The sequence below is a fragment of the Erpetoichthys calabaricus genome, chromosome 17 (genome assembly GCF_900747795.2).
Source record: "Erpetoichthys calabaricus chromosome 17, fErpCal1.3, whole genome shotgun sequence".
In the NCBI taxonomy this organism is placed as follows: Eukaryota; Metazoa; Chordata; class Cladistia; order Polypteriformes; family Polypteridae; genus Erpetoichthys; species Erpetoichthys calabaricus.
Genome location: NC_041410.2, coordinates 54,030,212 through 54,057,589, shown reverse-complemented (window position 1 = coordinate 54,057,589; position 27,378 = coordinate 54,030,212). Strand labels below are relative to the sequence as shown.

The 27,378-nt window shown below is 40.3% G+C and overlaps 1 protein-coding gene across 1 annotated transcript in view; it reads right to left on the bottom strand.

Annotated features, from left to right (window-relative positions):
* Positions 1-27,378, bottom strand: part of tmem266 (transmembrane protein 266) — a 481,028-nt gene that overhangs the window by 51,259 nt on the left and 402,391 nt on the right. The window contains exon 9 of the mRNA XM_028823201.2: positions 249-441. Within this exon, the coding sequence (XP_028679034.1) occupies positions 249-441 (193 nt within the window). The remainder of the gene's footprint in view (positions 1-248; positions 442-27,378) is intronic.

Below are 27,378 nucleotides of genomic sequence, written 5' to 3'. Positions count from 1 at the left end.
CTGTACTTTAAGTGCACACTTTCAAATGCCGGTATGGTAGTCTCTTTTTTTATTAAAGAGTTTTCAGACACACCAGACAGCAGAGTGTTTTATAAATATATGTACTTTTGACCTAAAGACCACATGATTATACTAAGCAGTTGGACTGACTTAGACGGCATCACTCTCACTTCAATGCTGTTGCTTAAAAACACAAAATGAACAGCATGCATTGTACACTTGGGAGGAAAGCTGTACACACGCCTTACCTTGTGGTTGTCGGGTTTCTCTTGCATCATTAGTTCCTTCATCGTCAGACTCTCCTGTTGCCAGTCCGTCCACCACTTCAAATTTGCTGCTCTGTTTATTCCAGACATGTTGGATCTGCATAGCTGCTTCCCTCTCAGCAGTAAGATCCAGATCTTGCTGTGCTAGATGGGCTCGGAGTTGCCTAATTTCAAACTGAAAAGGAAACACAATTGTAATTACATGAACATTTGCAGCTTCTTTCAGCATAACCAAACAAAGCCTTTTATTACTCAAATTCATACAAGATTAAGGGGGTAATTATTTGGTTAGCTATATTTCAACATATTATTGAACTGCTGATCCTCTAATAATCCAAATATTTATGGTATGTTCACATGAATTATTGATTAGTGTTAGTTGTGCTAAAAGCATCATAAGCCATAAATTCTGTCATCAGATGGAAAGGGTCACTTACAACTCTTTTGCTTTATTCATTATGTTATACATTGATGCATTGGATACAGAAGTGAATTATTGTGTTGTACTTAGTATGAAATCTGCACAATACAGACTGATGGATTCATGTAACACTGTACATGAGCAAGAGTGTACATATGTTTTTAGTATTTTCATAAAATAAACAAGAAAAATGCAATCACCTCATGTTTATATGGATTCTGTGACATTCAGCAGGGTAGCACAGTAGCACAGTGGTTGGGCTGCTGTCTCATGGGGCAGATTGGGATACTACAATTTAAGATAGAAGCTCCATATGCTGTGTGTAAATAGATCAGATCGGTCTGTGTGCCACAGGCATCAGACACAAATAAACAGTCCACAAAGATAATAAATAAAACAGGCTCTTACAATTATAATAGCAGAATTCTTTTTAGACTGTAAAGTAAACTCACACATTTATAGACCTAGTTTCAACCATAAACATTACAACAAAGCAGTACCAAAAACTACTGTAGAGCTATACTTGCCACTATGGGCATGATGACAATATGCCACCTTAGTAAATACATGTACGCTAGTCAAGACACTAGTATGCATGAAGAGTGCTAATTCTAGACTCCTACAGTATATTGCAGCAGCATCAGCTAATTTTAAGGAATTACCATGGGCAGGGGATAAGGGATCAAGTAGTGGGAAAAGCTACACTTTTTCCATAATTTATTGTTGTGGTGTTATTACTGCTGGCTGCTGACTGACTGACTGTTGTGAGCTATGCTCATTGCCAGCAACAGCCAAGTTGATTTCATTCAAATTAATTTTTCCATGCTGGCATTCACCTCGGTTTAAATGCATGCAAAATGAATCAGCTCCTACAGAGCTCTACATGAATACATATGTTGAAGCATAGCGCAAGATGATTTGTGATTAATGCACACCAAGCAGTAGTAAGCTGGCACCTACTACACATTTAGAATATTAGGTACCTGGCATACCTACATACTGAGCCAGTAGATCTGGTGCATAAAGAAACAAGATTGTTGTTTTTACTTATTTTTGCCTCACAGGCAACATCTGAGGTATGTAGTATCTGTCATGATTGATTACTTTAAGTTTCACCATGAGTTTTTGACAATTACTTTTCTTCTTTACATTTTTGGGGTCACTTAAGCCTATTCTGATGGTGGTTTATTTTTATACAGTATGGCTGTTTGGAAATATTATTATTTATTCACATACTTCCACAATGTGATTTTGTTGTGGCACAGGAGTCATCGTTTTGTGCAGTTTTGTTCAACAGTTGACATGCAGTTGCAAGGACAATGTCAGAGGCCATGAAGTGAGTCCCATCCCATCCCCCCACCGATGGAGCTGAAGCATTTGCAAACTTCTCAGAGCTCAAGTCTGTTTATCTGGGTGTAAGGTGCCTGGAGTTGTATAGGGTAAATAATATATTGTTATTTGGAATACATACATTTCATGTGTGTTCTGTGTCTACAACGATCTGTGTAAATGTAGGATGACAGGAAATGTGAGGCAAGAAATGCTGAACACATAGCTAAAACAGAAACTTTTTCCATGTTATACTAATAATGATGTGGAGTGTATAATGTGTGAAGACTTTAGTCCAAATATCAAATAAACAAGTGCACTTTTATTCAGGAATATAACCAAAGAAAAAAAAAATCATTCAATTTACATGTTACTGTCAATGAGTTAAAAACTCAAGCTCAAATAGACAATCGACAGAAAGCTGATATGTATTCTTGAATGGTGCAGAGGTAAGAACTGCTGCCTTATAACCAAAAGGTTGCAGGTTTGAGTCTGGGTGCTGTGTGTTTTGAGTAGTGAGCTGATATTATTATTACTATAACATAATAAAAACATACATTTGATTTGAGTGTGTAACACCCGGTATAAATTTTGGTTACTTGTAAAAGTTAGTGTTTTTTTTTTTTTATTATTCAGTTTTATTCAGTCAGTGACGTTCATGTGGTACAACAAACTTGCCTTTCCCTCTCTGAGTTGATGGCGTTTATCTCCATTTTTTTCACAAGAGCAGTGATGACCACAGTTGGTGCAGTAGTTGATGCCTGCTCAGAACTATTTGTTGTACTGGCAATCAAAGATACGATGTCCCGTGACCGCTATCAGACTATCATACAGCATTTGTGCTTTGACAACAAAGACACCTGTCCAGAACATGTGAAAAACTACAGGTTTGCTGCAATCTCGGCTATCGGGCAACGTTTTGTTGAGAACTGTGTTTTGAGATAGAACCCAAGGCAGAGACTGTGGTCATAAAGCTTATGGAGCAGTTTTTCGACAAAGGCAGAACCGTAACAATAGACAACTTCACAGCGCTTTTCCTGGCTATTAGACTGCTGCATCACAACACAACTCTGCTTGGCACCTTAAGTAAAATGGGACTTCCACCTGTAGCTATAGTTAGTTTAGTACGTGAGCAATTCACCACACTAGTGTTTAGGTCTGGCAGTGCCATGCTGATGGTGTATGCACCCAAAAAGAAGCAGCCTTTGATATGAGTCTGTAACATCCGGTGCACATTTTTGCTACCCGTAAAAGATATCGCTGAAGGGATATAAGCAGACACACAAACACTGATGTATCATGTCTTCTTGGTACCTTGTTATCACTTGAATTTTTTGTTATTCAGTTTTATTCTTGAATAAAAGCACACTTGTTTCGTTATACCTTGTGTTTATTTTATAATTCAGTAACCACTTGAATGAGATCAAATCTGTCAATGCCTTTTTCGTGCACCTACACACACATTCATACATGAAAATGTCACTATTTGAAAATGCTATGCCATTTGAATGAGTTGTCATCGTTTTTATTTTTTGTTTTTTTCCCCGATGTTGCTTGTACTCCACGTTATGGTGCATGGTACTGAGAATGTAGACAGACTTCTTTTTGGGTGCATACACCATGGATGGACAATGGATAATTAATACATAAATATTAAATGGATAAGTAAATGGCGAGCTTTGTTGGCCTGAGCGGCCTGTTCTCTTCTAGATTGTTCTACCTAACTTCTTAGGTTGTTTTATTCTTAATAGGATTAGTGAGATTTTTTTGAGCAAAGTCTATTGGACTTTGTCTTTTATTAGGCAAGGCTGGTGTTCAGAGTTAGGGCTGCCAAGCTCTGCCTCATCCTTGGTTACTATTGTCAATTTAATTAGTTACACTGACCGCCATATAAGTGGGTAAAGGTGTTTGGGTGAATAGGTCTGTTACTTTTATACATTCTGATGCATCCAAGTGCAGATTTTGCTTTTTCTAAATGCTTTGTGATAAATGTCTTGGTTGCTCCACTGATTCTTGTTTAACTTTGGTCACTTTCTTATTCTAACAAAATTATTGTGTGAAGTCTTTCTGATTTAAACCTTTCTTTGTGTTTAAAGGATAAGGAGTCTGAGTCTGAATTTAGGTATTAACAATTTCTTCTTTAATTTCTTTATTTTTTGTAATTTGTCTCCATTTTATTTCCTACAAAGTCCTATGCTGTTTGTTTGGAATTAATAATTATTTATTTTGTAGTACCTGTCTTTATTTAATTGGTTCTTCTTGTGCCATCTTTTACTTAAAGTGTTATTAATATTTAATGTTAACAGTTGTAACGATTTAGTTAAATTAGTTAATGCCCAGTACATACAGTGGATTCAGAAAGCATTCACACCCCATCACTTTCTGCACACTTTAGTATGCTGTAGATTTACAATAATATTAAATGAATACATTTGCCATTCTGCACATCAATGAAAACTCAATGACATCATGACAAAATGAAAACCTGTTTAAGAAACATTTGCCAATTTTACAAAGTCTGAAAACAATGGAAAGTGCAAATTAAGATAAAATTGCCCACTGCCTCCACAGGGGATTCAGATGGTGAGAAGATTCACAGCTAAGCCTCAGGTTAGTGGGTTAGAATAGAAAATGATGGAGTCCTGTTTTTCTGGCATTTTTTATAATGGGAGCAAAAGAATGGAAGTCCTGGAAAAAATAATTGAGAAGCCTTCATTGGTGATGTTGAGATTGTGATGGGCACCCTTCAAAATCAGCCAACAATCAGAAAACTTAAAAAAAAAAATAGTTATTAAGAGGGTGAGGTCCATTGGCATCCATCTGCCCTGTATATACATACTGCAGTGCACTTCCATTACTTCAGGGTTGAAATCAGGGAGGTTCAGAAACCAATTAGACTAAACCTGAGAAAGGAAAAGAAATGGATTGTCTTTTTCAAGGTCTTTCTTCACACCCACTATTCCATAATTGAGCTTTGTCCTCTTGATCCATCAAGCTTAGTCATCAGTGTTGCAACTTTGCCATGGAGCACCTTGATAATCAGCTTCATGGTGAGACAATTTCTTCCTTAATGGCAGAAAATTCACCTTGAATACTGTAGCTCCAAAGTTAGTCTTTATGTTCATTTTTAAAGTAATGCTATGCTCAAGAAAAAGGTTTCTCATAGTATTCCAATAAAACTCACTGCCATCAGCAGGATATGTACTTGAATTGTGTGGCTTCTTGTGTTTGAGATAAAGTCAGTGAAATAGAATCTCTGGTCTGACAAACATACCTCTATGAAGAGACTTCTTTTAGATACATTTAGGAAAAATCAAACTTGGGGCAAAAAAGCAAAGAGGAAAGGCTCTATCTGGATAGTACAAAAGCTCAACCTATCTGACACCATACAACGCCATGGGACTCCAGCCAAGGATGTATTACAATTTTTAATAATTTTTTGTTTTTGTGATAAGGAAAACAATTTGCCCAATTTCACAGCAAAACACATTGTTTTTCGCATCAAAAATAAACTTGCAAAATAAATTGCATTTCACTTCCATCTAAACACACGTCTTTGACAGAAGAGAAAGGCAATTAGTTTCTATCCACATGCACCTGCTTGTTATTCAGTATTTAAATAAATATCTGTATAGAGCAAAAAAAAAAGAAAGAAAGAATAAACACCCCAAGTATGCATATCCTCAGCTAGGATAAGACAGTTACTATGTGAGGGAGGATGTGTTTTGCAGTGGCAAATTCCCATGTAGTGAGTTTTCCTATGGAGAAAGCACAATAATATGCAAGATGGTGCATTGCATTGTGTTATCATGTGGAAAATATGCAGCAAGCAACATTTTTAAAAAGCATACTGCACTCCTAAATGGTGATGTGAATGACAGGCATAAATGGAATTGATTTTACCTGTGTTATACACGGATTACATGCATTAGGCAGCTACAGAAAAGAACACAGATAAATACATGTTTTAGGGAGCACTATGTCTTATTTTGCACCAAAAATATAATACCCCAAAACACTCTTTTTAGTAAGTTTCACATTTTTAATTTGCTAATTTCTCTGCAAAACAAAAATTTAAGATTTTGCAAAACTGCACACAAATCGAAACTTGCTTGTTTCACTCATCAATAACAGCAAGTGAAAGGCAGGGACTGGACCACCAACTCTATGGTCTACCATGTAAGTTACTTACACCCTATATACAAGACCATATTCATTATAATCACATGGTGAAATTAAATCACCAGGACACTTTCTAAAGTGGTCTCCGTCACATACTTGGCCCTGAGATATCATATCTTGAATGTGCATAGTACAGGATTTCAAGGATATCATAAATAACGTATGAGAAGTAAAGGCCTAGGGGCATATATCTTGCCTACGGACAGTCAGTCCTGTGGGCATTAATGGTGTATATGCAATACAAATAAATTTATGGCCAGTATGGAGACTGAAGTCCCTATAGTTTGTAAACGTATTTGTATTGTTAAAGGAGTGAAGTTTATTTTTAAAAATAAAGTTATCCAAAATGTGTTATGGTGATCCAAGACCTGTCACAGAACAGACAGAGTTAATGCACGTTACATCAACTTTCATATGATCATTGACATTTATGAAGTCATCTGTGTTCATAATTGCTGGGGCAAGACATAACCACTGAGTCAGTTTATTCCCATCTTTAGCATACTAATTGCTATGTCAAATCTACACAGTTAAAGACAGGCAGGCAGCTCAGAAGTACTTTATGGTGCCCAGCCATTTAAACCAATTAACCAGGGAAGTCGGGTGTAGTATTTGGGAATTATCAGGAAGCACTTCTGCCTGAAGCCTTTTTGTAAAAGATGCCACACTGTATTGCTTTCAGCTTCACTTTGGAAAGCACAGAAAGGTAAGTCTTATTTATCTAATGATTTTGGATATGTGTGTGTATTTTTATGTATTGGCTAAAGTAGTGGGTTTTTCTTTTTCATATTACTGTATGTTGGTGGCATGATGGAGCAGGTATTAGCACCACTGCCTCTCATATTCCAAAAACATTTTGTGAATACTGGCATGGTATTTGTGCAGAGTTTGCACATTCACCCCTTCGACTGCATACTGCTCCTGTTTTTATCCTCCATTCTGAAGATGTACATGTTAGGCTGACTCCTGACTCTAAATTACCTTGGTATGAGTGAATGCGAGGGGTGCGTATGAGGGTATCCTGTAATGGACTGGAATAACTTCCAGAGTGGCCTCTTTCTGTTCACCCACCACTGCAAGTGTGGCTTCAGCTGCACACAGTCCTAAACATGAATTGACAAGATTCACAAAAACAGATGGCTATACTGTATGCAAGCTTAATTATTTTAACTTGATAGTTAGACTAGACTGGTAATGCAAAGCAAAAACTATGCATCCTGCTTTAATCTGGTTTCTGTTGTGGCTGACTGCCAGGGCTCTTACCTGGCTGGGACACCTTCGGTACAGAAGGAACAGGTGCTTATTCCAGATACTTTCTTGCCTGGACTGATTGCAGCAGGGTCAAGAGTATGGAGCATGGAAGCTCAACCCTGCTGGGGCTTGTGGCCACCGCTGGGGGCGCCTGGACGTTTACTGGGCACTGTTTGGCAGCACTTCCGCCACACCAGGAAGTGCTGCCGGAAGAAGGTCATTGGGCACCTGGAGTCCTTCTGGGTGTCCAAAAAAAGGGGCCAGTCACCACTACTCAATGGCCAGAGTCAGGAGGAAGAAGGATGAAGCGTGTGAGGAGGACTGGAGGCGAAAGGACTGTGCTTTGCTACTGATACTTTGCTGTACAAGTGGGAAATGGGGGAAAAGAGTTTCCCACGGGGAAAAATAAACATGTGCTGTGCAACATTTGTGTTTCCGCCTGTCTGTGTCAGGGTTGGGGAGGCTGGAGCGCCCTGGTATTCCACACTGTACAGGGTATGTGTAATCGAGGGCAATTGCAATCCAAGGGTAATTCGAAGCAATTTATTAATTTAAATAAAAGATGAAATATCTGTATAAACCTGTTTATTGAACATGTTATGCACATACAGCAAATGAGAGTAATTGGCTTAAGGGGTGATAATAGTTTGGACTGGACAAACACAAGGACTGAAAAATAGACTGAGAGGTTAGGCAAGCCATGGCACTCTCTAAAGAAGAGACAAGACAACTGTGATTAAAGCTCACAAATGGTTCATATGTGTGTTTTTTTTCCTTTTTAACATCCTTAACTATGGATTGTTTTAATTAAACAGGTTTTCTAGATTGAGGTGTCTCTGTGCTTATGTTATGTTGGTGCTTTCTGGAACCAGTGAAACTTACATTGTAATACATATAATGCATGTGTGACATTATTCACTTTTCATAAAAATTACATATGGATTGATGTATTTATATAAACAGATGATACAGCAACAAAACCTGGCAAGAACCATCTTTTAAAGTGCCAACTGAATTAAACTCACACTCAGGAAGGTTGCGCTAAAACAGTTCTTCATGCACAGAAAAAGATTCCCCAGTCCATATACGATGTTTTTAAAACAGTGTGCCAAAAAACAACAGCCTTGTTACCTGTTTTGATGCAGGTTTTTGCTTGCATGTTGAATTAAAAATCTAAAATAAGGGAAAAAGATTTTTAATTTACACTGTTTACCAAAGAAAATGGTACTCTGCATCGTCCTACCCCAGTGAGATAAGGGCTAGTTATCTCAAGATTGAATTTCCTGGGGATTGAATTGGCCTGCTTTATATGTAGGTCAATGATCATCTAATGCACTGTCCCATTCATTGGAGAATGCCCCTTAAAAGCATTACAACAAAGGAGAATGCATGAAATGAATATTACATTTAAGAAAACTATTAAAGAAGTAGCCTTTAATAATTGAGTTGAGTGCATATGTGGAAAGTGGGCAATGTCCCAGTTGCAGTAGACTGGTAGGTTAGACTCTAATAGGCTGTGTCACATTAGCAAAGTTCATCAGCACATTTGATCACTAAATACCAAGAAACAGTATAATGAAATGTTGATTACTAAATACTGAGATATAGTATATTAAAAATATGATTGTTCACTCAGATCACAAAAAAGTGTTACAAAAAGTTGTACCACATGAAAGCTTTTGTAAAGAAATAAAAAATGAGAACAATAAACAGTAAACCAGTTAATTCGGCCATCTTTTTTTTATCTAGCACTTCTGTTAATTGAATACCATCACAAAGTCATTCAGAAGTACTGAACCAGAGACTGTTCGACATATTTACAGTAAGGGTTTGTTTCCTGACTAATTTTTTTTTGTTTATTCTGTATTTTTGTTGTTTTTTAATTATCGTTTTCATGTGTTTTAGTTTTTATGTAATTTGTGATAATATCGTTACATCCATTTAGTACATAGATATTGTGTCCTTAAGCTGTTTAAATATATACTTTTTGTTTTGTGGGGGATTCCCAAGAAGCAGGGCCAGAGTGACATCACTGCTGAGGACCGCCCTCCATCTTTATCTACATATGGAGGAGATGGTCCCATCCCATTTGTTTTGTTTTAGCTAGGGTTCCTTCCGTGGCTTATGTCTAAATTTGTTTTCTTTTTTGTTCATTGGTTCTATTAATATTGTTCTGTCAACGTATTATTTGTCTAATTTTGCATTTTCTGTTTGACTCTATTTGTTGTATCTATAAGTTCTACCATGTTCTTAGTATTTTGTTGGTGGCTCCCCAAGAGGCAGGACCATCCTTACCTCACCACTAGTGAACAACCCCCCCGGCCTTTAAAGGCAGGCTTGGAAAGCGACTTCCTTAGAGGTCCATTGTATGCTCTTTGCAGGAATTTTGTTTGATGAGTACTGCCTGCCTGTTCCTTTGCTTTTCTCGATTTTTCGATTGCTAGATTTGTATTGGGGCTTGGATGCCATGTATTGTTCTTCAGGGTAAATCTTTTTTGTTTGCTTTTTGATTTTTTGAGTAGTTTGTTATGTTTCTATTTTGTTTATAATAAATCCTCCTTTAATAAAGATTCTTTGTTGCCTTGCTCTTTACAAACCAGGGGTTTATGGTTATCCCCTCTTTGTCAATATATATTTTGGATCACTTCTGTATATTTTGAACTTTAAAAGCCTGTTCCCAATCTCTGGGGCCTGGATAGGCTTAAAGCTTGCCTCTGGAGTTGGCAGGTCAGGCTGCCTTTGATTAATCTCGTGTAATTTAAGTGTAGAGACAACAATGAGGGAATTTTTGCTTAAAGCTGGGAGGGTACAATTAGACAGTTCACTGAGTGTCACATTTCTAAACTAATCCAAACTGTCATGAAGGCAGTGCTAATTATGAACTGCAAATAGCAATGGTGCTCTCATTAACCTAGAACAACAGAAAGCAAGCTTCTAATTATGATAAACTGTCTACAGCCAAGAAGTCTTCTCAAAGAACTCCTATTAAGAGTATATGTAAGGTTGAAAAAAGTGGCAGCTATGTTTGTGAAAATATGAATTGTAAATTATGCACTTGATGTAAATGTGTTGTCACACTCCATCAAACGGAGGTGAATAGGACTGGCGTTTAAGAGTTGATAATGAAGAGCCACAGGAGATGAAGATTTCGGGACTCAAAACACCTGAATCAACCAATCTCATAGTAGAAACATGAAAAGGCTGCACAGTTTCCACCATCTGAGTGCGTATTTAAACAAATAACTAAAGTATGTTAACATTACTGTCTAATTGGAAAAGCAAACATGCCATGCCAGAATATAGCTGTAGTGTTTTAACATGCCATGCATCCATAGACCAAAATGCTTATCTAAACCCCATTTGCTGTTGTTATGCCATATTAGTGATGCGATAGTCAAAATAACAGAAACATATTGTAGTAGACAGAAGCATGTCTCAAATGCATGGAGCCAAGTAGCTGTGCCTTCTGTCACAGCGCTCATCAAAATGTACAAATTAATCATTACGCTTCTGTTATTTTGTTTTATTATTTTCTCTCAATGTCAAGTCTTTTTTTCAGTTTCTTTTGCTCTCTCTGAACTCTGCCAGTTTAAATTGTATGGACTAGAGAAACTGGGGGTGGGTGTTTTAGGAAGAAGCCCAGTGGCCATAGCCTTTACAGTGCAAGATTTTGCATCTATTTGTTACAAACGTTTTCACAATTGGTAAAGCGTTTTCTGTGCAGTCTAGTGATGGCCCTGACCTGTTTATGGGTGGTTTTTGAGGTCTCAGCCCCCTTTTTCCATGTTTCTGACTCCTAGTCATAACATCAGCACAGTCAAACAGTTCAGAGTTTTTTTTATTTAAGTACTGTTTGTATTTTCTGTTTTTTGATATTAATGCTTTTTTGGATCATGCCTTGTATTGTGTTTCAGATTTATTGGTTTTGGGTTGCTTTTTTAGGCATACCCATTGTCACTTATTTGTCCTTACTTTTCCTGTTAATCCTCTTTTGTTTATATAAATAAATCCTTTATTTTTAAAAAATACTTTATTAAGTCTTGTCCTTAAAAACAGATGTTTGCAGTTTCCCTCTCTCTTGAAGGGCATTTTTGAATTCAGGACCTGGCTGCCTGGGACAAGGCCTGTTTCTGAGGCTGACCAGTGAGGACCAAGTCAGGATTTTCATTAATTTTGAGGCCTGTTCAGCCCTTTTGTACCATGTTGTGCAATTGGCAGGAGGAGTGTCTTCTTTGCATTCATGCATAGAGATGCTGGAACTGACTTTAAATCTATGGTTTGAGGTGTAGCAGTGCTACTAAGCAAGAACTTCATCTCCCAGCAGTCCTTGCAGGGGCTGCTGGGGTCAAAGGTGGTCAAAAGGAGGGCAGGGGGCCAATAAGAAAAAAAAAAAGAAAAGTTTGTTTTGTTTTGGTGCGTTGTGTGTTGTGTTTATCTGCCGTGCTTCCTGCTGTTATTGGAACTTTAATCATTGTGTCCTGGACTGTATTCGTTTGTTGAGGTCTGGATCGTCTGTCTACCTGTGCACTCAGGACTGTGTTGGATTCATTGGTTTTCCGGAAGAGTGGAGCGCTCCTGAACCATCCATCTGATTTCATCCTTTCAGTAACTACCAGTAGGACTGTGTTTTCTTTCACCCTTTCAACATACAGATCGCTGGACTTAACTTCATTACCTCTCATTTCATCCGGTTTGGTTTACATGGACTTTGCTGTGTGGTGTTTGTGTTTATATGTTAAATGTAATATCGCCGCAGGGGTCAGGGGTGGAATTATTGTTTTCATTTAGTTCATTTAATTTCATTATATACTTAATTGTTTAATGTTCCCAATGCGCTTCATTTGGTCTCTGTTGTGAGTGTGTATGGGTCGATCCAAGGCTGGGGACGTTCCTGGGATCTCCTCTATTAAAATAAATAAATCACCAACATTTTTGATTTTGTGAATCTTAGCGGCTCCTGACCGCTACACAGGTTTAGCTTTTCTGTCACTGGCCCATACTTACAAATACAAAGGCACAGGTATCCAACCTGTACCGTTCCCAAGTTGGCTGACCTGGCATGTAACATCAGTATTGAATCTACTCAGGGAGGATATATTTCATTGTAGGGGTTGCTTTGATAAATCTCAGGGCCATCTCTGTTATTGATGGGACTCAATACTCTCTAATTATCCTTATAAATCCCTCAAGTGAAACTGGTGCTCAGATTTCTGTAGATAAATATAAAAAGAAGGAGATGTGTAAAATAACAGCAGTACTAATATGATTATTGTACTTGATTTAGATTTTTATATAATGTTTTCAAACCTGTTTATGCAAAATAGAATATGAAACCAAGTACTGTATACCAATCCATACGCAGTGTCATTTTAACATCTGGCAAAATAAAATTCACATGGATACTTTCTGGATTTTGTGTAGTTTGGTGAAGTTTTCAAAATCAATGACTGTTCACGGTTTCCATGAAACTCATGATTCTGCATTTCATAATCCATCCATTTTCCAACCCGCTGAATCCGAACACAGGGTCAGGGGGGTCTGCTGGAGCCAATCCCAGCCAACACAGGGCACAAGGCAGGAACCAATCCCGGGCAGGGTGCCAACCCACCGCAGGCATTTCATAATGAACATTCTATACTTCTGTATTCCATTCAACTGACTGTGGCACATTAAATTTTTGACTGCAGCTACTGTATAACATTGTAACAAAACTACTTTAAACAGTATAACGCTTGTTGCATTTGGTCTGCATCTTTTTGTTTAAATACTGAATTAAAACAGGGACATACACACCGAGCTCAACATCTTTGTCCATGGAGGGCTACTCCAGCTGCATCCTACTAACAGGATGGAATATACACATAAACCTCCAAGAACAGTGTAAAGTGGGTTTTCTGCAGTTCTGAGCGTGAAGAAAACTTTCCAACATTTGTGCAAGATTTACTCTTAATTTTCTATCTGTTTCCCCTGAACTTATTTAAAAGTAATGCCGGGATCAACTGTACTAATTCCCTTCATAATGTTAAAAACTTGCTTGCTTAAACTGAAAAGGTTCAACTCCTCTTAATTTTCCTCGTAATTCACACTTTACAGACCTGGGGGGTATTTTCTGTACATCGCTTAAATCATCCGAGATCAGATGCCTCATCTTGGATGAGTTAATGCCAGTGAAACTCATATGGGATAAATCGATTTTTCAAATGCAGCTGTGTAGTAGATGAGTTTAGCTGGATCTGTTCATCTGAGATGATTGCGCGTGCCCACGCTGATTGAAAAGCCCATATATATTGAGTCTAGAAAACATGATCAGCATGTTTTTGATAGGCTGTAACAAAATGACGAAAGAAAGGGCACATTTTTTTCACACAAGCGTGCCTATTGGCTATTTTCAACTCTTACAAAAAGTTACATTACCTGCACATTAATACAGTGGAAGCCTTTTCTGTTTATGTAATCTGGCTCATTTGGACCTGATGGGGCCTTTATTCGGATCTGTGTACAATCCAGTGCCCCAATCACATTTGGAAATCCTGGGTAATGAGAATGTCAGGCTGATTGTGAGATTCTTCATGGAACTGTGGGTGTTTTTGCCTGTGTATTACCTACCTGCAATGGCATGAAACGCCTCTTTTATTGTCTGCACAAGCAGGTGTCCAGGAAACACTATAAAAACCCAAAGGAAATATTTCAGAGCCAAACAGACTTTATGAATTGCCTGGCAAACTGCACTTTTAGATAGATTTTCTGTATCGCCTACAGTATATAAAAAAGTGCCGCTTGCAAAAAACCTCAAAGCAATACATACTGTCTGTGTGGTTGTGAGAGCCTGACTTCGCCTAGTTTGACTTCGAATATAAGGTGCTAATAAATCTTTAAGGTACAATGTTCCCCCTCGGCTAAAGCGGTATCTTTCGAAAAGAATTTCCAACGGGAGCAATAAAGGGTCTTGCAGATAGCGCAAAACCCTCTCTATATGAAATTCTCTTCTTATAATTTGTGCACTGATATCAATTGGTTGCTCATTCATGAATGGCGAAGCCATGACTGAATGAATTCCATGCACGGACACTGATTAAGTATGTGAGCTAATCCTTTTTTACATAGAACAAACCTGCTCCGAGCACGTTTGACGATTTGGATGTGCTGCTATGACAATACATCCAGCAAGAGTTTCGAAAAACGAACAGATCCAGGATCATGCCAAATCGTCAACAATTACATCCGGGAAAATGAGTAATTCATGTATGAAAAATACTCCCCTGGGATCTCATGCGTAACGCTGTGCGTAGAATTCACACTAAAACATGGCGTACGGACAAAAGTCGAAATGTACGTACACACAAAAAAATTCAGATGCAGAAAACCGTGCATAAGCCAACTTCCATGTACTTCCACTACATAAATCCCGGTCTGCGCCTGTCGCCCCTCCCAGACTCCTCCCAGAATTACGCCTCTTTGAATATGCAAGTCAATATAAATTTTCCCTTAAGTTCAGTGTTCTGTGAAAAGACAATGGCAAAAGAATATCAGCAATTGCTAAGTGGAGGCAAGGAAAAACATACTATTTGTTGGTTTAAGAAACAAAGGAAGCTGATTGAAAGTTCAAGTTCAGAAAGTTGTACAGTGCCCAAAATAAAAAACAAGTGGTCAGATGTCAAAGTCGCCATAAAAGGCGAGTTGTAGCCTATTGTCTGAGTGTCATATGGAAGCTTATTAGGGTACAGAGAAAAGAAAAAAAAATAGGGGCGATTCCTCAGAACTTTTAAGGAACATTGAAATATATACATAGTATATGTGTAATTATTCCATCCATCTATCCATCCAGGGTTGCGCCAGTCCCAGCAAGCATACAGCGCGAGGCAGGAACAATCCCTGAATGGGGCGGGGTCATCACTGATGCTGTCCACCATGTCCATACGTTTAATAACAGTATACATTATTTAAATGAAGTTAAAATTTTATCTGTATAATGTAATATATATATACTTTACTGCATTTCATGTTAAAAATGATATCAAGAGCTCCAAGAAGATAGCGCCTGGAAATCTAAATCGATGTAGAAGTCAGTCATCATCATCTGCAAATACACACTGTCTTCTATTGAATTGAATTCCTTTATTGTTATTGTATGGTACAATGAGATTCAATATGCAAATCCACCATAAACTTATTTTCCTATAAAATGGTAAAACAACAACAAAAATAATAATACGATAAAAAAAACAATGAAAAATATACAATATGAACACATAAGTCGCTTAGGTTGTGCAATATGACAGCTGTAATGCAAGTTCATAGTGAGGTGATTGAACTTATAAGTACAAACAGTTCTACCGGGAGCACTTGATGGACTGATTGAGTGTGTTTATATCTCTTGGGATGAAACTGTTCCTGAACCGCGAGGTTCGTGCAGCAAAGGCTCTGTAGTGTTTGCTGAATGGGTGAAGTTCAAATAGACTGTGCACATGGCTGAAGCAGTGTGTGCTAGAAGCTGTACCCTGATCATTCTGTCTCCTCTTGACACAATCTGCGATAGAGCTTTCCGATCAGCTGCTGTAGAGCTGTGACTCCACACTCAGATACAGTGGGTTCAAATACTCAGTGGTGCACTGAGAGTAACAACTCTAAAGCAGCTATGGCATTTGGAATAGTTTGGCCATTCCATGCACCATTATATTGTTACAAGTTGATTACAATCAGATGCCTTAAACTAAAAAACGATATATTTCGTTAATGTCAGTGTATTTGATAAAGCTGCGTTAGGGATGTGAATCTAAAAAATAAAGGGAAACCACCCAGAAAGAGTAGCACTGCTTTGACGATGGGTGCTGCCAGTTTGCAAAACCGAGCGGACAACTTGCATACACTATGGTTTGAGCTGGCATGAGAATGGGCGTAGCTTTATGCCAAGTTTAGTTTTTATAAATTGTGATATGAGCTTGGAAATGGGCGTACACAACATTTTTGTACGTACACACTGTTTATACATGAGCCTAGTTGCTCTTCTCTGGACTTTTTCCAGTGCTGCTATGTCTTTTTTATAACCTGAAGACCAAAACTATGCAACATACTCCAGATAAAGCATCACCAGTGCGTTATAAAGCCTAAGCATTACCTCCTTTGGTTCGTGCTCTACACATTGGGTTATATAATCTAACATTCTGTTAGGCTTTTGAATGGCTTCTGCACCCTGTCTAGTTGTAATGGCCCTTGTGCTATGGCAGCTATTGTAGGCTTTCTTCCAGAATGTCACTCTCTTTCTGTCTCCCCGGTACGTCTGGGGGTTCACTTGTAGAAACCTATTCCTTGGGACAGTGGTCCATGTTAGCCCTCTCCTCGTACAATGTCATTCAGAGATGCTCTTTCATTGTAGAATGAAATGTCTTATGGGTTTTCTTCCTACTTTGTGCTACCCTGGTGATGCCCTTGTTCCTCAAAACTCCTCATCAGTCGGGTATTTCATTTGGGCAACAGATTAAAGAAACAAAGGCTAGGTGCGAGAAATGGCCAATGTTTTCGCCATCTCCTTTATGTCCTGAAAGTACTCTGTGAAGAAGATCTAAGTCTGCTTAATGTTTAGCACAGGAAATAAAAAGTTGTATAAAATAAAGTGAAACAATGCCTTCTAAAGTCAAACCTTCCTGAGTTTTATACTCACTGTACTAAATGTCAAGCACATTTAGCGAATTCTTTCAAGATGACTAACATTAATTTAGACCTTATGGTTGTGCCTATTACAACAGGCAAACAAAATAATAAATAATTTTCTTTAACAGATTCAAGAACAGATAAAAATGCCTTGGATACATCTTTTGAGGAAAGGTTTAAAATTGGGTCTTCTATCCTAACTTGGATTGGGGAAAACTGAAAAGAGAAAGTAGAAGAAAATCGATTGTGAATATTTTATAGAAAAGTGCATTTCACAAGGGTAAGCAATTTATTAGCATTGTTTTGAGAAAGTCGCTATTATCATCTTTGTTTTGATTTCAAACAGAACAAGCCACAAATTAATTTTGCTGTGTTTAATATATATTTTGTATATTTCCTTTTCTATTATTATTAGTGTTCTCTTTATTTTATTGTGACTATGCAACACCACCAAGCCCCAAACCCACAAACACAGTTACAGGTTCACAACACAGGGGTTTTAATTATACAAATACCTCACAAAGGTTTCTTGAAAAGGTCGCACAAATACAATTCTTATCAAAGTATTCTTCCTTTCTTCTCTTTCTGTCCAACTCCCTCCAGTCAGTGTTGCCTTCCTTCCTCCCGACTGTGACTCAATAAAGGAGGTTGGACAGCTTCCTTTTTTTATCAGACCCGGACGTACTTCTAGTACAAATGGAAGTCCTGAAACTGGCACCCATGGGACCCAGCAGAGCTCACACACAGCACTATAACTCCCATCATACCCTGCAGGTGTCCGCATGGTACTTGAAGCCCATCTAGTGGATGGGAGACTAAAATGTTCTTCCCTTACTTTTCCTTTGTTTTGTTCTGTCATCTGGGTAAGGGGTCCCATAACCATCCTGGACAGGATGCCAGATAATGTTGCTTGGCACTTACAGTGTTGTTATTATTCTTACTTCATTTCCTTTATATTATTGCTATTAATGTTTTTTATTTATTTATTAATTTATTTCAAACAAGAAGTCATTAATTTTGCTGTGTTTAACATTTAGATTTTTTTGGCTTTCTCCTTATTTCTTGTTATTGTAAGATTTATTATTACTTTATATCATTTCTTTATTACAAGTATCCATCCATCTATCCATTTTCCAACCCGCAATAATAATAATAATAATACCTACTGTTAATTATTACATTTTTTCCTTTCTTTTCCTTTATTTCAAACTGCTTCATTTCTCATCCTGTTTTTAGTTATTGCTATTGTTTGTTTTTCTAGGAGTATGCACAATGACTGCAATGCACCACTGAAAACACTGAAATAGTAACTTATTGGTCACTGACACATTGTTTTTTGGGCATTCAGTGCTGGTTGGCATTTCCGAGCAGTGGGACTCTAAGAGCCTCTACTTAGTCCTGTTTGGGAAGGCAGGATTGAGATGGGTGGGCTGAGAACAGAAAACAATTTGTACAAATCTTAGTCAATGTCCGCATTAGAATTTTATTGTTGATATTTTGCTGAATGCAATAGCACTGGCTGGGCTCAGCGGTGTCAACAGTAAAATCTTGTTGAATGTAAAAAAAAAAAAACGGATGGGATGTTCATTTTTTTTTTCCTGTAATGGAAGATGAACTTTAATACATAATGACCATTTTCACACAAATGCGCCTAGGCATCCCCTTGAAAGCTTGACTGAAGTAAGCAATACCACTCCGGGGTGAGAGGAGGTGCTGTTGTTAATGGTATCCTTTTTTTTCTCCACAGCCCAGTGAAGGTAAACACAACTGGTCGTGATGCCACTAACAAATACATAAAAAGTGAGAACCCAGAAACGTTCCAGCTTCTCATAATCAGGAGCAGAGCACAGCGCAACTGAGAGAGCGAACAACATTAGGAAAACTACAGCAGGCTGATGCTGTTTCAGTGTCTTTTGAATTATGTTATTTACATTATTTTACAATTGTTTCTTTTTGTTTTGGACTTTTGTTTTCATTAAATTCCATTTTTCCGGCAGTCACACAAAAAAATATTGATTTAAGATTAAAGTTAGTAAGACAGAACATTAAAGATTTCAGTAACACTGACAGGTACTGCAAAAATTCATCTGTTATGTAACAAGACCTTAACAAAGGCTTCTTTAAGTCTTCATAACACTTATAATTAAAATTAGGAATTCAAAATGAAAGAGAAATTTAAAAATGAGAATTAAATTAAACTAGAGAGAAATTAAAACTAGAAAAAAAGAAATATTTACAAGTGTAACTGACTATTCTTACAAAATCTGTTGATATTAAAGAAGTGAATAATAGTGTATTTCAAAAGGGTTAAGATATCAGACCCTAACAAATTAAAATACTAATAAAAAGCATATACTGTACTGCATTAATAATATATACCCCGTTTACACAGAATATATATTAATACTAATGGTTATTAATATGCATTATAGACTATATATACTGTTATTTTATTTATACTATTATGTTAGCTAAAACTGAAGAAGTGATTAAGATAAGCATAGTGGATATGTATACAGTACACACACACACACACACAAAGATAAAATCCATGATCATCTGTACATATGTGCACATATATACACTACCATTCATGGACATCTGAGGATCATCTTTATGGCTCAAACCAGACATGTAATGCCACTGCAGGGCCCTAGGAGGCGCTGTCGCTAACTGTCTCATCTCTTCCCTCTGCAGCTCCAAGAAGACACGCAATGAGGACTCTGATAGACTTTAAACTGCAAGGTTTCTGCTAAGTTGTTAAGTAAGTCACTTTGGATGAAAACTTTAACAAAATAAACATTAATAGTGGCATTCCCACTAAATATTAGCTTTGATTCAAAAATGTTAAGAAATATAACATAAACAATGTTTATCTTAACATGTCCATCCATCCATCCATTATCCAACCCGCTATATCCTAACTACAGCTAATCCCAGCCAACACAGGGCACAAGGGAGGAAACAAACCACACCGCTGGGTGCCAGCCCACACACACTCACACACCAAGCACACACTAGGGCCAATTTGGAATCTCCAATCCACCTAACCTGCATGTCTTTGGACTGTGGGAGGAAACCGGAGCGCCCGGAGGAAACCCACACAGACTCGGGGAGAACATGCAAACTCCACGCAAGGAGGACCCGGGAAGTGAACCCGGGTCTTCCAACTGTAAGGCAGCAGCGCTACCCACTGCGCCACCGTGCCGCCTCTTAACATGTCTCTTAAATCAAATATATCAAAATTATAACCCTAACTAACACTTGCATTGGATTACATACGGAAGAGCAAAACTGAAATGCGGTGGGTGTGGGTGTGTGCCTAAGTGGGCCTTGTAATGGACTGGCACCTTGCCCAGGGTTGAATTCCTGCCTTGAGCCCACTGTTGGTTGGGCTATGCCCCCCTGGATGCCTAAATTCGATTAAGCAAGTTTGAGAATGTTATATTAAAAAGAATGTAGGAGCCAAAGCAGACATGTGTGAAGCTCTGCTGCCCTCTTCTGTTCATTTTTAACAATTTACTTGTACTGTATTTACTCTGCATTCTCAACTTCAAGTAAAGCAAACAATACTGAATAAATAAAAACAATCCTAAAGAGAGTGTGGTGAAACTATCCTTATTTCTCATAAATAAATTTATGAGCTCACATAAAAACAAACATGGTAAAACAGACAATAGCAGACACACTATGTCAAAATGAACAAAGGAAATAATATAAAAATGTACACAATATTTTATTTTTTCATGTTCGTTTGTTTAATTTGTGACCAGTAGGGAGCACCACTGAGCCCTAAGTCCTCAAACACAACAGCACCCACACAAGTCCGGGGTTCAGTAAAAAGGTTTATTTTAACAGAATACCTCCACAGGTTACCCAGAAGCACAAACTCAAGCACAATTCCCTCTTCTCCCTTTCCATTTCACTCAGTGAGCTTTGTCCGCTGCCACCCAATTCTTGGTCATGCAGAAGTCCCACAAAGTAGGGGTGGCATATCCCTGCAGCACCCTCTTGGTGACACACACAGAACTCAAAAAGGGATGTCTCATTGGACTACAAATCTCAACATGCCATGCTGGTGTCTGAAAGATGCCAAAGCCCAGGGATGCTGCCATCTATTGAATTGGAGGAGCAAATAGTCCAGGAAAGTTGCTTATCCTTGTTTTTTCATGATACTGGCCTCCCAGCTGGGTAAGAGTATTTCCTAGAGTCCCTTCAGGATGCCAGAATCTCCATAATCTCCATCATAGTGTTGGCATCCTCTGCCATCCTCCTGGTTATGTCAGAAAATGCCCTGGCTTCCTTCCTGTCCAGGTAAGAGATCTTGAACCATTCTGTCTGGAATGCAATGCCGTGCTTGCTGTCCATCACAAATTATACACTGAGTAAATGCTTTATCGTGTCCAGCTTCCTACAAGTAATAGTGACTGCTCTCATATTTATCCTCACCAAATGCTATTTTTGATGAGGCTGGGATTCAAAAAGTGTCCAGAATTCAGCAAATTGATCGTCTCTAATATTGGTTCAAAATTAGTGGATCTGTTTTTTAAACAGCTGTCCTGTAGATGCTGAATTCAACTAAGAGAAGATGACTGATGTTGGGGCAACCTTATGAAATTAGTTTAATGCATGCTCCTGGAATCCATTAAACTGCAGGAAAAGCCCATTCAAAGATGCGGCACTGAATGGATATGCCTGATTAGCTTTGACATGGCTTTCTAACATTATTATATTCATACTAAGTGTCATACCAAGGCAATTAACCCCTCCCATTCCATCCTGAGAGCTATAAAAACCTGATGCCCACGAATGTCCACGTCTTATTTGGATATGGACAACTTTGAGGATGGAGCTCTGAGTTTCCCACCTGCTCATGAGAACTACTCTTGATAGCACCAGAAAAGGCCATTTTTGTTCTATTTTGTGCCCTTGAGCTCCTGTTTTGTTTAATATTTAACACAGAAATTAAAAGGGGTGACCCTGCTGTCACCTTAGCACTTCACACAGGCATCATGTGTTCCTTCCACCCGCCCACACAAAACATCCATTGTTTAATATACACATACATCCCGATGCGTTAATTTGCCATTTTCAGCCTGTTTATCTGACATCCAGCTGGCTGGTTTTATGGACTCAAAGGGTTTCCATCTTAAGCATACCAGTTCATCAACATTAATCAACAGAAGGCATGATTTACAGTAAAGTGTTTTTCCAGTTCTCTAAATGGGTTAAAATTCCTTAAACTGAGCTAGAAGAGTGCTAGGAGAGTAGTATAAATTACAACAGCAGCAGACATGTTCATTAAGCAGGAGCAATCTACCATCTATTACTCTAAGTAAAGGCTTATGGATTACTGATTCCCAAGGCTGTCTGGTACGTAGGTGTTAATGTTACTCCAATAAAGCTTGAGGTAGTGACCCCAGGTAGTGGGCACCTGAAGGCATCCATCAAAAGTAGAATCCTGCCCAACATGCATTTTTTCTAGTTGGAGGGTCCCTTCCCATGGGCTCACCACCTATGGGAGGGGCCAAGGAGGTCGGGTGCAGTGTGAGTTGGGTGGTGGCCGAAGGCAGGGACCTTGGCGGTCCGATCCTCGGCTACAGAAGCTGGCTCTTGGGACGTGGAATGTCACCTCTCTGAAGGGGAAGGAGCCTGAGCTAGTGCGCGAAGTTGAGAGGTTCCGGCTAGATATAGTCGGACTCACCTCGACGCACAGCTTGGACTCTGGAACCAATCTCCTTGAGAGGGGCTGGACTCTGTACCACTCTGGAGTTGCCCCCGATGAGAGGCGCCGAGCAGGTGTGGGTATACTTATTGCCCCCCAACTTGGAGCCTGTACATTGGGGTTTACCCCAGTAGACGAGAGGGTAGCCTCCCTTCGCCTTCGGGTGGGGGGACGGGTCCTAACTGTTGTTTGTGCGTATGCACCGAACAGCAGTTCGGAGTACCCACCCTTTTTGGAGTCCCTGGAGGGGGTGCTAGAGGGCATACCTTCTGGGGACTCCCTCGTTCTGCTGGGAGACTTCAATGCTCATGTGGGCAATGACAGTGAGACCTGGAAGGGCGTGATTGGGAGGAATGGCCCCCCCGATCTGAACTCGAGCGGTGTTTTGTTATTGGACTTCTGTGCTCGTCACGGATTGTCCATAACGAACACCATGTTCAAGCATTGGGGTGTTCATATGTGCACTTGGCACCAGGACACCCTAGGCCTCAGTTCGATGATCGACTTTGTGGTCGTGTCGTCGGACTTGCGGCCACATGTCTTGGACACTCGGGTGAAGAGAGGGGTGGAGCTGTCAACTGATCACCACCTGGTGGTGAGTTGGCTTCGATGGTGGGGGAGGATGCCGGTCAGGCGTGGTAGGCCCAAACGTGTTGTGAGGGTCTGCTGGGAACGTCTGGCAGAGCCCCCTGTCAGAAGTAGCTTCAACTCCCACCTCCGGCAGAACTTCGACCACATCCCGAGGGAGGTGGGGGACATTGAGTCCAAATGGGCCATGTTCCGTGCCTCTATTGTTGAGGCAGCTGACCGGAGCTGTGGCCGTAAGGTGGTCGGTGCCTGTCGTGGCGGCAATCCCCGAACCCGTTGGTGGACACCGGCGGTGAAGGATGCCGTCAAGCTGAAGAAGGAGTCCTACAGGACCCTTTTGTCCTGTGGGACCCTGGAGGCAGCTGATAGGTACCGGCAGGCCAAGCGGAATGCGGCTTTGGTGGTTGCTGAGGCAAAAACTCGGGCGTGGGAGGAGTTTGGGGAGGCCATGGAGAACGACTTTCAGACGGCTTCGAGGAGATTCTGGTCCACCATCCGGCATCTCAGGAAGGGGAAGCAGTGCAGTGTCAACACTGTATATGGTGGGGATGGTGCACTGCTGACCTCGACTGGGGATGTTGTGGGTCGGTGGGGGGGAGTACTTCGAAGACCTCCTCAATCCCATTAACATGCCTTCCAATGAGGAAGCAGAGCCTGGGGACTCAGAGGTGGGCTCCCCCATCTCTGGGACTGAGGTCACCGAGGTGGTCAAAAAACTCCTTGGTGGCAGGGCCCTGGGGGTGGATGAGATACGCCCGGAGTTCCTCAAGGCTCTGGATGTTGTAGGACTGTCTTGGCTGACACGCCTCTGCAACATCGCATGGACATCAGGGACAGTGCCTCTGGATTGGCAGACCGGGGTGGTGGTCCCCCTCTTTAAGAAGGGGGATCGGAGGGTGTGTTCCAACTACAGAGGGATCACACTTCTCAGCCTCCCTGGAAAAGTCTATTCAAGGGTCCTGGAGAGGAGGGTCCGTCGGATAGTCGAGCCTCGGATTCAGGAGGAACAGTGTGGTTTTCATCCTGGTCGCGGAACAGTGGACCAGCTCTATACCCTTAGCAGGGTCCTGGAGGGTGCATGGGAGTTTGCCCAACCAGTCTACATGTGTTTTGTGGACTTGGAAAAGGCATTCGACCGTGTCCCTCGGGGAATCCTGTGGGGGGTACTCCGAGAGTATGGGGTACCGGCCCCCCTGATAAGGGCTGTTCAGTCCCTGTACAATCGGTGCCAGAGCTTGGTCCGCATTGCCGGCAGTAAGTCGAACCCGTTTCCAGTGAGAGTTGGACTCCGCCAGGGCTGCCCTTTGTCACCAATTATGTTCATAACTTTTATGGACAGAATTTCTAGGCGCAGCCAGGGCGTTGAGGGGGTCCGGTTTGGTGGGCTCAGGATTGGGTCACTGCTTTTTGCAGATGATGTTGTCCTGTTTGCTTCATCAGGCCGTGATCTTCAGCTCTCTCTGGATCGGTTCGCAGCCAAGTGTGAAGCGGCTGGGATGAGAATCAGCACCTCCAAATCCGAGACCATGGTCCTCAGCCGGAAAAGGGTGGAGTTCCCTCTCAGGGTTGGTAGCGAGATCCTGCCCCAAGTGGAGGAGTTCAGGTATCTCGGGGTCTTGTTCACGAGTGAGGGAAGAATGGAGCGTGAGATCGACAGGCGGATCGGTGCGGCATCCGCAGTAATACGGGCGCTGCATCGGTCTGTCGTGGTGAAAAAGGAGCTGAGCCGCAAGGCGAAGCTCTCAATTTACCAGTCGATCTATGTTCCTACCCTCACCTATGGTCATGAGCTATGGGTAGCGACCGAAAGAACGAGATCGCGAATACAAGCGGCTGAAATGAGTTTCCTCTGCAGGGTGTCTGGGCTTTCCCTTAAAGATAGGGTGAGAAGCTCAGTCATCCGAGAGGGGCTCAGAGTAGAGCCGCTGCTCCTCCGCATCGAGAGGAGTCAGATGAGGTGGCTCGGGCATCTGATCAGGATGCCTCCTGGACGCCTCCCTGGTGAGGTGTTCCGGGCACGTCTAATCGGGAGGAGGCCCCGGGGAAGACCCAGGACACGCTGGAGGGACTATGTCTCTCGACTGGCCTGGGAATGCCTTGGGATTCTCCCGGAAGAGCTAGAAGAAGTGGCTGGGGAGAGGGAAGTCTGGGCATCTCTGCTCAAGCTGCTGCCCCCGCGACCCGACCTCGGATAAGCGGGAGACAATGGATGGATGGATGGATAGTTGGAGGGTATGTCAAAGTTGACGACTGGTTGGTGATCTTATCTTTTGAGCATATCAGTTTATATGCCTAGAAATCATCTGTATGTCAAATAACCCACCAGCATGACTAATTTCCAGCACAGTTGCTGATCCCTTTTTCTGTCAGCCAATAACATGCTTCCTTTATGAAGGGTTTACAGGTTTGGAGAGTTCAGCCAGAATCTCTGCCCTTTTTTTGTTTTTTTCATTTTGTCGTGGTATCTAAAACATAAGACATCTGACAGACAGGTTTCTCTTCTTTTTGCCAGGTCCAAACCACCCATGTTCCTTATTCACCTTCTCTGCATTATATACATTGTACTTCTGGGTGGGCATTCCTTGGTTGTAAGCTCTCAAATGCACACCCTTAAGATTTAAGACAAAACTAAACTTGTTTGATTTAATTGAGGTTAGTCAAACTACACATCTGCTGGTCACAGGAGCATACTACCGACTTCCCCACACTCACTTAGGTTATGTAAAAGAACTGAAAAATCCTGGAAAAGTCATGTAATGTGATATGGTCTTAATTTGGAATAGACATCTGCAATTTACAATTCTGAGCGGAGTTAGACCATTTTTTGCAAATGTTCTAGAAGAATGTTGCAGTGGTCATGATGACACTAAGATTTACGATTTACACCGCACAAAGATGATTATTTGTTTATTCTATTTGTGGGGAACAATGAACACTCCCAGTCTTGATCTGGCACGCACACACACACACACACACACACACTTCATTGGCACAATGAGTAGATAAGTAAAAATGAAATATATAAAATAATGAATAAAAATTAAAATAAAAAAAAGAACACACAGCTCCCAAACGGCAATCGTAAATTACAACACTAACAGAAAACAATATGTCCAAAACAGTCCAGTATACCGGGGCAGTTGATGATGGCTGAGTCAAAGAAATACCTTGCGAACAGCTGTCCAAAATGAATGTAAAGTTTTGTCCTACCAGTTTCTGATGCAGCGTGAGGTGATTGGGAGCACTCCCCAAATCAAGATGTATCCAATCAAGATGAAATCACACAGACAAGCAGTCACAGGTCTGCAAATACATCCAAATCTAAGGTGGTTGAGTGTGAGAGGCATATGAACAAACAGACAGATGATCGTGAGCCCCATGGCATCTTTCAGATTCCTTTTTAAAGGGCCCGCTTGCTCAATCTCGTTCCCAGCAGCCTCTGTGCCCTCCGAAGCTGTCCAATACCATTATACCGCCAGAGCCACCAGGAGATGTAGTATATTTTAAGTAGCACTTCTACAATGTATTTTATTTACAGACCACTTCCACTCATTGTCTGAAAATGTGTTTGAAATCTGGTGTTCCTAAACCTGTCTCAGATTGTCTAGACATGTGTCATTTTGAAAACACTATTAATTTTCGATAATTTCTAGCTGCAGTCTGTATTACATATAGAGCGGTAGTTTCACAGTAGATAACAAAGGAAAATTAAGAAACTTCTCCAGGTTACTTTCTGCCAATCTCTAACTTGCACATAACAGAAAAAATGTTTTGATGTAAGGCTGTATTTGAGGAAAATGTGTGCAATGGAAATACATTTTCATTATAAATATCTCATCAAATCTTGTGAAAAATAAATAATTATTTTAAGGGTGCAATTTTTTGCCTTCAAATATTTCCTGTATAGCTACCAGACTAAATAAGAATTAGTCTGCACTAACACAGGTAAATCTGAAAACGCATCTTTT